The sequence below is a fragment of the Canis aureus genome, chromosome 22 (genome assembly GCF_053574225.1).
Source record: "Canis aureus isolate CA01 chromosome 22, VMU_Caureus_v.1.0, whole genome shotgun sequence".
Taxonomy (NCBI): Eukaryota; Metazoa; Chordata; class Mammalia; order Carnivora; family Canidae; genus Canis; species Canis aureus.
This window is the reverse complement of record NC_135632.1, coordinates 30,917,222-30,933,540: the sequence shown is the minus strand read 5'-3', so window position 1 is coordinate 30,933,540 and position 16,319 is coordinate 30,917,222. Positions and strand designations below refer to the sequence as shown.

The 16,319-nt window shown below is 38.4% G+C and overlaps 2 protein-coding genes across 21 annotated transcripts in view; one reads left to right on the top strand and one right to left on the bottom strand.

Moving 5' to 3' along the window:
• The window catches only part of ZNF385D (zinc finger protein 385D), an 892,499-nt gene that overhangs the window by 586,398 nt on the left and 289,782 nt on the right, over positions 1-16,319 (top strand). Inside the window, exon 1 of one of the 4 annotated variants that reach the window (XM_077865369.1) lies at positions 13,686-13,999. The exons of 2 other annotated variants lie outside the window; for them this stretch is intronic. In XM_077865369.1, coding sequence (XP_077721495.1) covers positions 13,978-13,999 — 22 coding nt within the window. In that variant the 5' untranslated portion in view covers positions 13,686-13,977. Of the gene's footprint in view, positions 1-13,685; positions 14,000-14,619; positions 14,865-16,319 lie in introns of those variants that run through there. One more of the 4 variants, XM_077865371.1, reaches the window with a different exon arrangement.
• LOC144293979 (uncharacterized) overlaps positions 1-16,319 on the bottom strand; it is an 84,324-nt gene that overhangs the window by 16,986 nt on the left and 51,019 nt on the right. For 7 of the 17 annotated variants that reach the window (XR_013361341.1, XR_013361340.1, XR_013361359.1 and 4 more), the window contains one exon: positions 9,520-9,575. The exons of 2 other annotated variants lie outside the window; for them this stretch is intronic. Coding sequence is in view for 3 of the 15 variants with exons in the window: in XM_077865373.1 (XP_077721499.1) it covers positions 13,740-13,970 (231 nt within the window). In the remaining 12 variants the exon portion in view is untranslated. Of the gene's footprint in view, positions 1-8,509; positions 8,525-9,519; positions 9,576-12,689; positions 13,971-16,319 lie in introns of those variants that run through there. 8 more of the 17 variants (XR_013361348.1, XM_077865373.1, XM_077865374.1 and 5 more) reach the window with 3 other exon arrangements.

Below are 16,319 nucleotides of genomic sequence, written 5' to 3'. Positions count from 1 at the left end.
TGAGTAAATCCTGCATATTTCATAAGAAAAAAAGAATTTCCCCAGAGAGGAGGATGGCTTGGCAGATACCCTGAAATATGTCAGAGTACCCTATATTTCCCATCAAGATTGATTCCTGACTTATATTTCTAGGAAAGTAAGAAAGTAAAATCTCACATACTCACATTACATATTTACAGTGTGTGGGTGCTATACATATATAACCTGTTGGAAATGGCTGCTTTTATTTTTCTGAAATAAATGCAATAACTAGCTTATTTTGTGAAAATATTATTGTGATTAGAAAGACACTCATTTTTGAAACTTTAGAAAAGAAACAAGATGCTTCTGGCCACTGCAAATCTTCAGGGTTTTATTTCTTTGAGGCAACTATAGGTAATGGTAATCTTAGAATACTCTTCAGTATTCTTCAAAAAAACAGGGCTACCCCTAATATGATTGAAGTTATTTAGGTAATTTACAGGCAGGAGAGAATTGAACATTTGAAAAAAAATTGGGTCTGGGAGCCAGAAATGTAAAATCATACCATGTCTTGGAACATAAAAACTTATGGCATATGCCTTGAAGTGTCATTTTCCCCATTTTCTTACATGAATCATATATATATACAATATATAAATAAATAAATAAATATATATATATATATATATATATATATATATATATATATGTAAAATTTCAGTGCCAGTGTTTGTGTGGCACGGAATTCAATCTAGCCAATGCTGGCTCCATCATTTGAAGGCTAATCTAGGTCAATAGTCAAACAATCAGCCATTCAGTTTTCATTCTTTTATTCAATGCTCAGCTCCGATGACAGCTAAAAAAAGGTGATTTACCCTGAAACGGGTTGAATTGGTGATTCCTGACTAGACGAACCCAGCCATGCAAGACATCTTTTTCTTTTTCTCTTTTTCTTGCCTGCTATGTTTCATTGGGTGACATATAGACAGAAAACCAGAGCAAGGAGAATTGTACCTTGTACTAGAGATTTATAAGCATTACTGCATATACTTTTCACAAAGTCACATGATTATATGGGAGCTTTGCCATATTGCCACAGAATAGTTAGTGTTTAACTCTTCTAGTAGCTTTTAAATATATAACCATATGGTTCATCACTTTCTTGATGAAAGCCTTTGTATTTTTTTGAAATCTTTGTTGCAGGTTCATGGTTGCTTCCAAGCTATCTCATTTTCTACCACTCTCCCCTACTTCTTCTTATTGAATCTCTCTTAGGCTCTTGTCTCCATACCTTTTACTTTTGGGCCTTTTCACATGCTGTTAACTATGCTTTATTTTTATATGATTCATTCCAAATGTTCTTCACTCTTCAACTTAGATGTCTCATTCTCAAAAGTCCTTCTCTAACCTCCCCAACTCCCTACCTTCTTCTCCCTTTCTGCCCATCTGCCCATCTCAGTAGATTCTTGCAACCATTGATCCACCTCCCATTACAAATTTTTATTCTCTGGGACACTGTAAGTTCTATGATGCCAAGGACAATATCTATCTTGATCATTCTTATATCCCTAGTCCCAAGCATAGTGCTTGACAAATGAGCAGTAAATGAATATTTGTCAAATTAGTGAATAAATGAAAATACTTAAATGACTTCTAGATTAAGCATTGAACTTGAAAATAGATTATAAACCACTTGGTTTATGTCTTTACTCTGTTGTTGGTAACATGTAGCCAGAGGTTAAGAAGGCTTTACTGTTGATAGTTCCATTAGGGTAGACTCCCCACACATATCTCTACATTGTAGATTTTTCTAAGGCAAATTTTTGCTTTCCTCCAGAAAAAGTGGTCTGGTTATTTATGTAAAAAATATAATTGTAAAAGATATGTGTTATATATTATAGGCTCTCAAGAACATGATAAATTACTCAGTTTAAGAGGATTTTATACTTCAAAATTATGAAAGTTCCTCTAAGCTAATGTATTTTTTCATGCTCAAATTAACTAGGGTCTTTTTCTCCTTAAGTTTTTTTTTTTTTCTTGAAAATGAAGAGAAAATTTTCCACTTTATAAAAACACTTTGTGAGACTTTTATTGTCTTTTCAAAGTAATGACACCTTCTAGAAAAGATAAAATGCTGAATGATTACCTTTGTTGAAGAGAAAGAAGAGAGCATCATGATTGAATATCTCCTGGCAGACCTGACAGCTCTGAGCCATCACCATTACTCAGACAGAGTACACGGACCAGGGCATTCATTTAAATTCTGGGCTTTCTTTTTATCACGTTAATTCTAAAATCAATGAATTTCTGGGTAAAAGGTGGGCTTTCTTTCAAAATTATCCAACACCTTCAAGGCTTCTTGGGGAATGACCCTACTCTCTTCTTTGGGAAATTAGTCTTGTCTGTTTATGGGGACTTGGGACTTAAATCTATACCACCAGGCATTTACTGAGTATCTACTCAATGACAGTGTCACAGGATGGGTTCTCTGGGAAATAGACGGAGATGAAGGTTAGCATGAAGGATGTTTACTAGAGATTAGGTCAGCAATGTGGAAAGGAGAAGAGGAATTGGAATGGGGAGAGCGAGAAGTTGAGCTGTGATGCAGGACCCAAGACACCTTTGGATGCTTCAGAGCTTGAGTGGCTCAACTTGACCAAGTTGTCCCAGGTTGGTCTAAGATGGCCAGGCCTTTCTACTTCTGCACTGATCATTGCATAAGGTTCACCACAAAGGGGTGAAACCTTAGAAGTGCAATTCTCAGCAGACGAGGCAATACCTAAAGGAGCCAACAGTTGAAAGACATATATCTTCACACTCTTAACAGGGAGCAATAGTCTTTCATTTTAGGGAGATCTGGATGGTATATTGCAGATAGACATTGTAAAAATGCTCAGTGACCAAAAAAAAAAAAAAAAACTAATGAGATGTTAATTTTGCCAAATGAGATTTCACATTATAAATACCTAATACCTAGAAAGACATACCTAATAGGACTCAAGAGATAAAGAGCATTACTCTTGAGGTATAAGAAGCGTAATCGCTAATTGTGACTGGTAATCAAGCAAAGCCTCCTAGGGGAGGGATGCCATGTGAGTGGACTATCGAGGACAAGCAGCATTTCAACAGGCTAAGAACGTGTGGGGAAGAGCCTGATAGGTTAAGAAGAGAACATTATGTCAGGCAGAGAGGAATGTGTGCTGGTAGTTGGATGGTAGAAGTTTGTGAGTTACAGAAGGCTAGAGATAGTAATAGGAAAAAGGATGGAACAGATGAATATAACAATGGAGATCTTCGAATAAAATTCTGAAGATACTGGAAAATGCAAGAGAGAGAGAGAAATGTTGTTTCAATCATAGTTTTAACCAATGGCTTCAAGTTGAAGTTACATGAAATTTTTATCAAATGTGTAATGTTTTAGTCATAGAAGTAAGAAGTAGAAAAAAATTGAGGAATCTAGCAACATTTCCTCATGGCATACTGTCAATAGAAGTGAAGTAAGAGAATCTCCCTTATTAGTTGATACTCTTCAATCCTCTAAAGTCTCTAATGCTATCTGTAAGCATATATCTAGCTCACTCTATGCAGCTGTGTGACTTCCCTCACCTCTCCCTAAAGGATCTTATATTGGTGACCCTCACTTATTCTGATACCACCATTACTTGGATTAAGAAACCATGACCTTGAACACCTGGGTGGCTCAGTAAATTAAGCGTCCAACTCTTCATTTTGGCACAGGTTATGATCTCAGAGTCATGAGATCAAGCCCAGTGTCAGGCTCTGCACTGAGCATGGAGTCTTCTTAAGATTCTCTCTTTCCCTCTCCTTCTGTCCCCCAACGCCACCCCAGTTCATGAGTGCCTGTGCTTGCTCTCTCTCTCTCCCTCTAAAAAAACAAAACAAAAACAAAAGCCAAGACTTAAAGGAACACCTACCTCTTCAAGGAGTGTCTATCTCTATCACAGCTGAGATCTATGTCATATTTCCATAATTTTAAGCTATAAACAAAGGCTATAATGCATTAGTTATCTATTGATGCATAGAAGAAAATTACCTCAAATTTATAAGCTTAAAACAACAATAAATATTTATCATTTCACACAGTTGCTATGGGTCCAGAATCTGGAAGTAACTCTGTTGGGTGTTGGAGTCTTTCATGAGTTAAAATGTTGGTCATGGCTACAGGCATCTGAAGACTTGACCTAAGTTAAAGGATCTACTTCCAAGGTGGCTTACTCAGATATATGCCAAGTTGATGCTAGATATTGGCTGGAAATCTCAGTTCCTTGCCATGTATACTTCTTCGTAGGGTTCTTGACTGTCCTCACAGCATGGCAGCTCATTTACCCTAGAGTGTGTTATTTAAAAAAGAGAAACAGAACCCACCTTGCCTTTTTATGATCTAATCTTGAATGCCATACTTGGTCATTTCAACAACATCCTTTTTGTTACATAGTTCATCTCTATTCATGGTGGGAAGGGACTACACAAGAGTGTGACTACTAGGAAATAAGAATTGATGGGGACTATTTTGGAGACTGTGTTCCAGAGGACACATTACAGTCTTGTTTTTCTTCATCAGATCCTGCCATATGTGTTGACTCTTGGTGAATTTCTTTTCTAGTTCTTGATGGCTATCCTATAGATGTGAATTGACTTTCATATAGTCAAACTGTGATAACATTTTATAAAATCATTCTATTTTTTTAGCAAATTAAACTATGGTCAGCATTGAAAAATAATGCATTATATAAAATTGTATTTAAAATATATGTATATTAAACCCAGTCTTTCAAAAATATGACAGAGAGAGATGATACTACCATTTATTTATCAGTTCTTTTGTTCCATCATTAAGTCCAACTTTCACCTAATCTCCTTACCAGGGATCAGTGAAAAAGTCTAGATTTCTTATGAATTACATTCTCTATTTAGTATAGTTCCAGATAATGCACTAAGCGTCAGTATTCATGAAAACAACATAAAGAAAATTATGAACTTTTATGTCAAATACATAATCTGTGCATAATTTTTAAAGCAATTTCCCTGGTGGGGACAGGAGAGGTATTTATGTTCCTTATGTTTTTATAACTTAAATATAAAATGTGAGGGTTACCTCTATATTAGAGTAGCAATAATAATGTCCATCTGCATAAAACCTCCCTACCACAAAGGTCTTTGTTTACCTTTTGAAAATGCTTTCACAAGAAGCTATGGGTAGCCATTTCCAATACAGAGAAGGCCAGTTGATCAGATAGCAGCAAAACTAATGAAAAGCATCACGGAAGTGACAGCAAGATTAATTAAGTTCCTCCAGCCCTATTCACGTGCGGCTGTGCAGAGTTCCTTTGGGTACTGCTGCAGTTAAATGGTATTCATGGTGACAAATACTGTAGATTTCCAGATCTGACACTTTTGAGTCAAGGGTAAAAATCACATTCGGTCATTTATCCACCAAAAGGATCAGAGATGAGCCCTTAGGATTATTATTATGTTTGAGCAAAGCCAAGATTGAAATTGAGATATAATTAAAAGAATGTTGAATCTGTAATATTTTGTTTTCCGTTTACACATTTCCTTTATGTGTTTTAGACATTTTGACAGAGGAAGCCAAACAAATTTCCATCTACTGTATTTGACTGGAGGCACAGAATTATGCACACTTGGAAACACTTTCAATTACTTTGTGAATTCTTGCAACATTGGGGTAGAGTTGCACTGTCTCTCTGCTCACTCTATATAGTTATTATCACAGTATATATAAAAATGGAATGTCCATGACCTAAAGCATCCAAATTTACTAGAGCTGTACTCAATTTATCTTGAAGGATCTTTTTTTTAAAAGTAAAAGAAGAAATTCAATATGATGCTGTTTTCTTCTTCCATTTTGTTTGCAAGCACATTTGCTGTGGGGCTGGATGGGGGGAGGGCTGATTCTCAAATTGCTGCCCAGGAACCATAAATGAATTTTATTTTAAGAAAAATTGGAAACCTCTGGAGTGTATAAGATCTTTCAACCTGCTATACAAGATATATTAACTCATGTTATTGTGTCGTCAAATGTCTTTGTAGGAGGCATATTATTATATTTCTGTCCTTGGAAACACTTTGAGGCTCATTCATGTATTCATTCAGCAAACATTTCCTACATTATCTATCAAATAAAATTAAAACTTTTTAACCTGGAATGTGAGATCACATCCAATACAGCTTCTGTGTTTTCCTCTCCAAATTTACTTTGCATGGAAATCTTTTAAGAAACTTGCTCTTTAATTCTCTAATTTGTTCTTGTTCTCTCAGATATATTATTCACATTCCATCCTTGTTTTATATCATTTACCAACTTTTTCTGCATTTCATCGATCTTAACTGATACTGAAGAACAAGTTCAGGTTCCACTTCTTTGTATCTTTAGGTTTACCTAAACCATCATAATTTTATCTCTTACCACACCCTTACATGCATGTCCTACATTGTTCATTTGTCATTTACTTTATATTACCTTTGTTTTTACTTGTATTTTTGGATATGTGCTTCATCTCCCTAAATAAGATAACAAATGCTTTTCAGAGTGGGCTGGTAGCTTACGTATTAGAGTTCAGAGCTTTGCTATTCAGGATCCCTACTTTTAATTTTTTTTTTTTTTTTTTTGCCAGTGATGATGATAATAGTTATTATGACTTGGTACCTTCCTTTTAGGCACCTCTAAACTAGGTGGTATGGGGCTTCTAAACCTATGATGTGGTGTCCATCGATTTTTAGAGACGGTATCTACATAGATGCAAGGCAACTTTATAAAAAAAAGAAAAGAAAACTAGATAAAAATATAAACAACTTCTAGTCGTCTGAGAGCCTTCAGAAAGAAAGCTAGTGATACTTCCTGTTTTAAGGGGAATGAGAACTATTACTCAGTCAGGGCAAATGCACTAATAAAAACCACCTATAAAAGCAGCAAGGGGGTTGACTAGTTTCCCCTGAATCACGCTCCGCTTAAACTCTCTTCTGTTCTTGGGGTACCTGGGTGGCAAAGGTGGTTGAGTGCCCGACTCTTGATTTCAGCTTGGGTCCTGATCTTGGGGTTGTGAGATGAGCTCCATATTGGGTTCCAGGTATGCTCAGTGCAGTCTGCTTGAGATTCTTTTTCCCTCTCTCTGCTGCTTCTGTTCTCTCTCTCTCTCTCTCTCTCTCTCTCTCCTCTCCCTCTCAAATAAATAAGTAAGTCTTAAAACAAACAAACAAGCAACTCTCTTCTGTTTTTGATTCTGGTACTTGCCTCCCACATTGGCCTCCTGACTTGCCCACAACAGTTCTGATCTCTTTCTTGCATGAGAGCTGATCAGTCCTTCCATTCTTAGCTGACCTTTCCTCAGACATTTGGGATTTCTCTAATTTAAGATTACAGTCTTGATTTCTCTTCCTTTTCTGATCCTTGTCTCCTACCACAGCAAAGTTTTCTGCTTCCTAAATCATGGACAATGTTTGATGTTAATGGCTTACCCTAGTCACTAACTCAATAGGTCATGTCCTTGGCATACATTTCTGTTATGTTCTGAAGTATGTTAAAAAATTCAAGGAATTAACATATATTTCACTTTTCATGTGGTCCAAAAGAAACCTTCATTTACTTGGAGGATATTGACAATTGGAAAGGTTACTGAAAGCCAATTTGATAAGCACTCTAATGGAGTTCTATGAAGAATGTGTAAGTGCTCATTAGGGGAACACATGAGTCAGACATAAGCTCAGGGAAGACTTCCTAGGAAACAAAATATATCTGAGTAGTTTTGGATTATGAATATAAGTATTTAGACAAAGGGGAATACAAAAGGACATTTCTGGTAGAATATAACTATATTCTCAGTAAGATCAGGATAGAACATCATCTATACTCTTCTACTCATAAGTATAAGACTTTTAAGATATTTGCATACCTGCTCTTGTTTAGACAGTAGATATAGCATCAACATGATAGACATGCCCTTTCCCTCATGTCCTTTGTACTGGGGGGAAAAAGCAATAAACCAATGAATAAATGTGATGAGATGAAGAATGTTTTAGCTCCTTCCCTCTGCATGGAGAAAGGTAGAAGATGTTCCAAATTGTAGTAGAGAAGTTGATAGGCAGAAACCCCTAGAATGTAAGCTCTTTATAGACAGAGATTTTTGTAATTTCATCAATGTGCCTTGAGTGTCTAACAGTACTTGGCACCTGAAAACCCTATACCCAATATATTGAATAAATAAAGATGCCTAGGCCACAGCTAGCTCCAAGGTAAGAATTCTAAGAGGGCTCCCAAAGCTAGTTGCTAAATATTATAAAAGAGTTCTTATTAACTGACCATCAGAATAGATAGGACAATATACAGAAGGGATTTATTGGATGTCTCCAAAGACAGAGAAATTCAGATAGAATTTTGGAATATTACTGTATTAATAGTTTTTTTTTATTATTATTCTTAGCTCACTATTAGCACTTCTTTTCTTACTTCTTTTCTTGTAGGCAATTCATTTTCCAGACTAAGGTTCTCTGGGCATTAATTTTAATGGAAGCATCAAATGAGAATCTAGGAATAAAAATGCTTTATGAGTAGTGTCTATGCAATCTAAAAAATTTGTAAAGACTACATGGACTAATTGAACTAGGAATTTGTTCTCATATAGATCAAACTGTTTTAATGGTGGGTGGTGATATATCAGACAAAGGCAAACTCAGGCTTAAAATAAATAGCCTTCCATCAAATATCATTCATATGTCAACAAATACTCATTCAACAAATTGTTATCCTTTCGAGAAATATTCAGTCACCAAGTACCCATGTTTTTGGACCCTTGCTCTTATAATGTCCCAGGGCTTAGTGTCGACCCTCTTCTCTTTTCCAAAGGAGTATACTCCTTTGAAGATACCATCTGGCCTCATAAATTAAATTACCATCTATAAAATGATGAATTCCAACTTTTAAATTTTTATTTATTTATTCATGAGAGACAGAGAGAGAGAGAGAGAGAGAGAGAGAAGCAGAGACTTAGGCAGAGGGAGAAGCAGGCTCCATGCAGGGACCCTAATGCGTGACTCGATCCCGGGACTCCAGGATCACATCCTAAGCTGAAGGCAGATGCTCAACCACTGAGCCACCCAGGCATCTGAATGACTTCCAACTTTAAATATAAAGCCCAAACTTCTCCATTGAACTCCAGACCTATATAACCAAACTTCTGTAAACATTTTCACTTGGATATATAAATGGATATTAAACTAAGCTGCCCCACATTGACCACCTCCTAATCATCACCCAAAGCATCTTCTTCCACAGCCTTCTCCATATCAGTGAGTGGAAATCCCATCCTTTCAATTGCTCAGTTCCCAAATCTTTAGTAAGATTTTACAAATTATTTTTTTTTTTTAATTATCCTGTATCACCTATTCAACTCACAGGAAACTCTCTTGACCTATTTTGACACATATACAGACTCTGACCACATTTTGCCACTTCCACTGTTTCTACCCTGATCTGAGCCACCATTTCTTTTCTAGATTATCACAGTCTTCCTCAATGGTTACCTTGCATCTTCCCTTGCTTCCTTTTATCCATTTTCCATGCATCAGTCATAGTAAACCTGTTAAAATATATCAAATCATGTCATTTCAAAGGCTTCCTATATAAGTCAGAATAAAAGTCAAAACCATTATAATATGACCTACAAAGTCCTACTGAATTAGGCTCCATGTGACCTATTTGACTTCATTTCTTTTTTTTAAATTGAAGTCTAGTTGACAATGTTATTTTATTATTAAAGGATAATAATGATCTAATATGGAGATTGGATGGGATCTGGGCAAGCTGGAATTAGAAACACTGGATAAAATTTTATTGCTGCAATATAGTAAGAAATGAAAGTGGACTAAACTAAGGCTCAGGGGACAGCAATGGAAGACACAACTAGGCTGTGCTAACTCAATGCTAAATTACTGCCGCATTCAGCTCTGAGAACTTGAAAGGACAAGCAAGCTCACAAACTGTGGCCTGCAGTACCACCTGGCATCTGTATTGCATAGAATTTTGGAACAGCTGCTGCTAAGCATGGACAAATTCAATTTGTGTAAACACTTTGTATAAAACACCATCAACCTCAAAGAACTGACTGTAGGCACATAGAAAAGTATGATGTTTTACACGCAATATGGTTGTATTCAGTATGTTCCCTCAGTCATTCACAAATATTTATTGAGTAGGAACAAGTGCCAGATGCCCTTGAAGGAATGGTGGATACAGCAGTGAACAACAAACAAAAATCCCTGCCCTCATGGAGATTATATTCCAGTGAGAAGAGATAAAAATAAACAGATGTCTATAGTCGTGTGTCAGATGATGACAACTCTTATGGAAGGAAACTATGCTGACAAAATTTTGAACAAGACTTGGAGATGAGGGATCGAGGCAGACAGCTATCTGGGTATTTGAGCAGAGAGAAAGTTCTCCTCCTACCATAATGTTTTCAGTCAAAATATGTAACTGGTTTTAGGGCATCTTTTGTTTTAATCATGAAAGATAACATTTCTATTTGGCAAGCAGTGACCCGATTCTGCCTCAGGATCCCCCAGTTTCTCAGAGCAGCTTAGAGACAGATAAAGGTCAGGGGTGTAAACAAGGTCCTTCCTTAAAAGCTGCTGGGTCTTCTCCTGGACATGACACATGGAAGCATCTCTCAGGCACAGCTGGCATGTCCACAGCCCCGTGTGTAGCCACTATCAGCTATGCTATAAAAATACTTGCATTTTTTCCTTTATAAATATAATGCATACCGATAATTTTAGGGGAAACAATAAAAAGTATACAATTAAAATAAAAATCACTTGTTTTCTATCCAGAGATAAGCACTGTTTCTATCTGAGCCCTTAATATTCCAGATAACTCTTAATTGGAGAAGGGCGGGGCATACACCTTTAAATAAAGCAGATGCCTTCCTTTTTTTGGGTGACCAGGATTCCAATGCATACATGTAACCCTTACTTGGCTCTTGGATGCCATACTCTTCCAGAACCTACATGCTGCTTTTTCAGGAATGATCCTCTATAGACCCAGCAGAGGTTGGAATGTTCTATTACCAAATACTCTCTGCCTGTGTATCTGTGCCCATGAAGATACTTTTTTTTTTTTTTTCTTTCTAGAACACATAACATAATTTGATCGGGAAAGACCTTTACCTGAGCCAGTATAAATGGGAAATTTCTAATTTCTTTCTTTCTTTCTTTCTTTCTTTCTTTCTTTCTTTCTTTCTTTCTTTCCTTTCTTTCTTCTTTCTTTCTCTTTCTTTCTTTCTTTCTTTCTTTCTTTCTTTCTTTCTTTCTTTCTTTCTTTCTTTCTTTCTTTCTTTCTTTCTTTCTTTCTTCTTTCCTCTCTTAAAAGAGAGAGAGAGAGAAGGGAGAGGGGGAGGGCAGAGAGAGAAGGAGAGAGAGAATCTTAAGCAAGCCTGGAATCACCAAGCCTGGAACCCAAGGGGGGCTTGATCTTAAGACCCTGAGATCATGACCTGAGCCAAAATCAAGAGTCGGACACTTAACCACTCAGGCACCCCTATAATTTATTTCTTTGAATAAAGAAATCTGGGGATGCTAACATAAATTCAACACACAAGTAATAAGGCAACTATATGGACTGCACCATTGAGAAAACTGCTTAATGTCTCTGACTCTCAGGTTCATTTGTCCTCAGGTTCAGTGCCCTGTTCATCAGGACATTGATAATATCCACCTTTTTATATGTCAGTTAGTAAGAAAGATGGTATAAGTGAAAGTGCCTTGTGACTGCAAAATGCCATGCAAATGCAAGATGTTATTAATTATTAACACAGTCCTTTAGTGTCTTAAACCTCCTGTTTTAAACTCAACTCTTAATGCTTGCATCTTCAAACTACAGGAACACAAATGGACCAAAAATTGTAGCATTAAACTACAGTGCCCCCTAGCCCATGTAGGAGGTCAGGACAGCTGATGAGCTTCATGAATAAGCTCTACCACAGATGGTTCTTTTGCCGGAGGGAAGGGCCATTAATTGTACTTTTGGATGATTTCCATCTGTCCAAAAGGAAAAACACTTATGTGTTTTATTCAGTATTTTCCTGTAACATTCTTTTTATTTCTAATTTTGAAAAAGGAGTAAAAAAGGTATTCTTTACTATTTAAATTTTCTTTCTCCAAATTGCTTTCAATGAAGAGTATTAAAAAAACCACACACACACACACACACACACACACACACACACAACCAAACTAGATTTATCCAAAGACTCATTGTAATGTTTCTGATTTAAATGATTACCCATTCACATTCACCAAATTCTTCATAATCCATTGTAAGAGAGGATATTGGTCATAGTGCTTTTTTTCAGAGAGGAAATAGGGAGGTTTAGCTTTTTTGCAAGATCGCACAGCAAGCTGCTATTATGAGCTTCAGCCCACTAGTTCCAATATGCATTAAATCTACCAATAGAGACAGGATTGTACAAGGAAAGACCACTGATTATTTTAATATCACAATGTAGAAATATTTGTTACTATGGCTTATAAAAACCTGTACTGAAAATATATCAACTGTTTCCTTCCACAGGCTACAGTTCTTTTGTTATCCTCAGTTCTTAATTTTATAGATTTTTTTTTGTGGAAATTTTTAAGTTACAATAGTCCAGTGGTTAAGTTGGATCCCAAAGTGATGAGTCCTTAGGAAACTGAACTTGTTTTATGGGTTTATTTTCCATGCTGAGCATTTAAGTATTAATCAGAACTGCTTTCAGGGATTTCTTTCTAACATCCTTTTCTATGTAAGATAAGGACTGCAATTCATTAGACTATTGGAGGAGCCAGAGGCTTTGCTAAGCTTTGCCTTTCTTGACTGTTCATCTCAAATTTAATGCGAGTTTGTGTGTGCTTGTGCGTGGGTGTGTCTATATATTATACTGGTGACCCGACTTGAATTATGACACAATCTTGGTTGCCTTCCTCTTTAGGGGTCAAAGACCATTTCAGCCTCAGTGCCCTTTCAACTACCTACCTTTCACAATGTGATCTTGTGAAACTGAGGGGGTGACTTTTGTTGTGTTTTTGATGGGCGACTTTTATCACGTTCGTTTTCTTTACATGTCTCTACCAACGTAGCTCAGAAAAACACTTAAGAAATAAAAATAACTCTTCACCAACTACTAGGTTTCTTGTGATCTGCTCATTTCTAAGTGAAAACCTCTATTACCCTAGCAATGGTCCCTTGAATGTTTTTTTTTTTTTTTCTTCTTCTTCTGCTCTTAGGCATGTACATCACAAACAGCAAACCCTCAAGCCCACAGCAAAGAGAACGCAGACACAGGGCACCATTCCTTTCCCCACTGCCTTTTCAACTTGGGGGGGGGGGTAGGCTACATTTTGGCGAGGATGATGACATTCACGGGAGGGGCGGGATAAAAGTGTGTCTAATTCCACGTTAATGGCAGAGCTCGCCTTAACCACATGCATCCCGCCCCGTGGTGACTCTCCCCCGTGTGCTCCCCTGTGCATCCGGAGACCCTTCTCTCTTTAAGAGAGCCTCGGGCGCCCCGCACTCCGCCCCCTCCCAGGTCTCTGGGCTCGTCCAAGCTTCCCGAGAGCCATGGTTGGTCCAGGCAGGCAATCGGAGCACCTCCTGGAGCCGCCGCTACCCAGGGGTGGGGTGGGGTGGGGTGGGGGGGTCTGTTTGTAGTACTCTCAGCCCTGATGTCACAGGCGCGGCAAGGACATCGCAAGGAGGAGTCGGATTACAGTAAGGATGGGCAGTGCAGCAGGCAGCCCGAGCGCACGCTCCAGCCGGGGCTCGTAGCCCGGGAAAGGCAGCCTGCGAGGCGCTCCTCCCGGAGGACGCACGCCCGGCGCTCCTGCTCTCCGCGCCGGGGACGTTTCCCCCGAATGTAGCATGAAACGGCTCTGCTCTGCGTGCCAGCCCTGGGTGCGAGCTGGTGCTGAAGACGCCGCGGTGGGGTTCCAGCGGTCTGATTAATGAGAAACATAATGTATTTTGGTGAGTGTGAACTCTGATGATGTAATTCTGGGCTTGTCCAGCTCTCCCGTGCAGACCAAGCCCTTAAAAAAAAAAAAATCTTTAAGCCGCGAGAATACATTCCACGAAACCTACCTTCAGTTAGCAAGTGGAGGACTAAGCTGGTGCAGCCTTCAAAGCTTCCTTTGTGCTACAGTTGGGGGCAGCTTATTAGTCGTGGATGAGTTTAACTTGGAAAAGAAAGGAACCGGGTGTGTGTGTGGGGGGGGGGGTGGTGGTGGTGGTGGATAAACTTTGCCTTGGTTTGTCTGCATGAAGTTGGCTTTTTTAGCTAGGTGAAGAAGGAGAAATGGTGCGGCGTGGGAAGTCGGGGGCTAACTCCGTGGAATGCAAAACTAAGTTCCTATACTATTGATGCTGTGGAAGCTTAGTCGGTATCAATGTTTCATTAGGCATTTTGGTTTTTCCCTAATTCTGGGCCAAAAAGGGAGAACGTTCTTTGGTGTGCCGTGGTTGAGCAGCTGAGGACGCTCCTCCACACCATCCCATTTTCCTTCTAGCTAGAACAGCCTAGCACACATTGCATATTATTTTAAACCTTTAGAGGTCTCGAAGCTGTTAAATATTTGTGCAGTTTAGTTGTGTGCCACGGTGGAAGGCTCCCTTAAGATTCTCAGCTGAGCTGCCTGCATTTCCAGAAAACATGTTGAGGCTTAGATCAGGGCTACCACTGGAGCACTGTAAGCCGGCTGGGAGCTGTGTGTTCACACTGGAACGCTGCAAGTTACTGCTGGGAGAGAAGGCACAACCCCTTCACTAAATAAGAAGCAGCCAGAGATTGGGACCGAATCTCCTTCCCTCCTCCCTGAAGTTATGCTTTCCTTCTGTAAGTTCCACCCCAGCGTCATCCTCCCAGGGCATCTATCTGATATTAAAAGGTCTGTGGGAACAGCTGGAGAGGGGCTGAGGAAGGATTCCAAGATGCAAATGCACCCGGTGATTGCTTGGTTTGCTTTTAAATCTGAGATCGAGAGGCATTTTTCAGATTAAAGAGGCGCTTAGCTAAACTTGTGTTGGGGGAATAGTTTCTTGGGCATTTATCTGTGTGTGTACTGTTTGCTTTGTTTTGTTTTCCTGAGACTTTGAAACATATGTGAAAGTATGGAAAGAGCACAAGTTGCACAAGCTGAATGCCTTTGGTTGTATTGACAGGAGTTTTGATTTTCCTATAATTTGTGTTATATTAGAAGTCTTGAAAATAGCTAAAATTGATTTGGGAAGAAACCAAATTTAATTTGGTTTAAATTTAATCAAATTTAATCCATAGCCAAATTTAAGCTGAATCCAGAGTTAAACGGCACCTCTTTCCAGGGGTAGTGATGGAGGTGGGTAAGCTTGTTTGTTGGCAATTGATGAAACACCAAGTGTTTATCGTGAAGATGTTCTTGATAAATGGAAAAATCTTGTAAAGGAATATGTCTTTTGGGCAAAATAGAATTTCGGTGTCTGCAATGATATCGAGGGATAATAAGTAGATTATAATTTTAGTTTAAGTTTTTAGCCTCTTGGCAGCAATTCCTTATGTGATTGCGGTGAGGAAGGAGAGTTGGCCAGAGTAGTGGCATAGTCTAAAAGTCCTGGTCAGTGGCCATCCACGCTGTACTGGATTATTGTATGGCTATTGGAGAAATGTTACTGATCTAGCTCATGTTAACGGTAGGCTAGTCCAGCTGTCTTGTAAAGCAGGGTGATTCACGGGGCAATTAGTTTCACTGTGTAATGCAAGTTTTTAATAGTACAAATTGAAATGTGATGTCCTACTTCAGATGAAACTATACTCTTTTAAAGGCAAAGCTAAAGTTGCCCTCTGTGTCCTGAACATGGTTCGGTCTTACCATAATTCCAGCATGAGATATGTTTTTCTATTCTTGGAGGAAATCGTGGGTATTCAGGAATGCCGTTTATTTCAGGTTATGCTATGCAGCCCCTCGCTCAAGCTGTTAGACATTCAGAACTCTGAGAGCCCACCTGTCTCTAATAAAATGCACAGTATAAGAGCTAGGGTGAGAAAAATTGAGCAAAACAACCCAGGCATTTTCAAGATCCAATAGCATGCCAGTGTGTGCAAATCCCTGAGACTACATATATGTGTGTGTGTGCCCATGTGTATTTGTGTGTTTGCGTGTATTTATAGCTATCCAAAAATTTAGCTATTTCAGGTAGTTTTTCAAAACAATACTTTTTCGTAGTTTGGTTTCCCATTACTTTCTTCTTCATTTTTGAACTGAGAGGGAACATGGACAAAGAGAAAGTGGGGCTGCATTCCTGGGCTTTTCTGGTG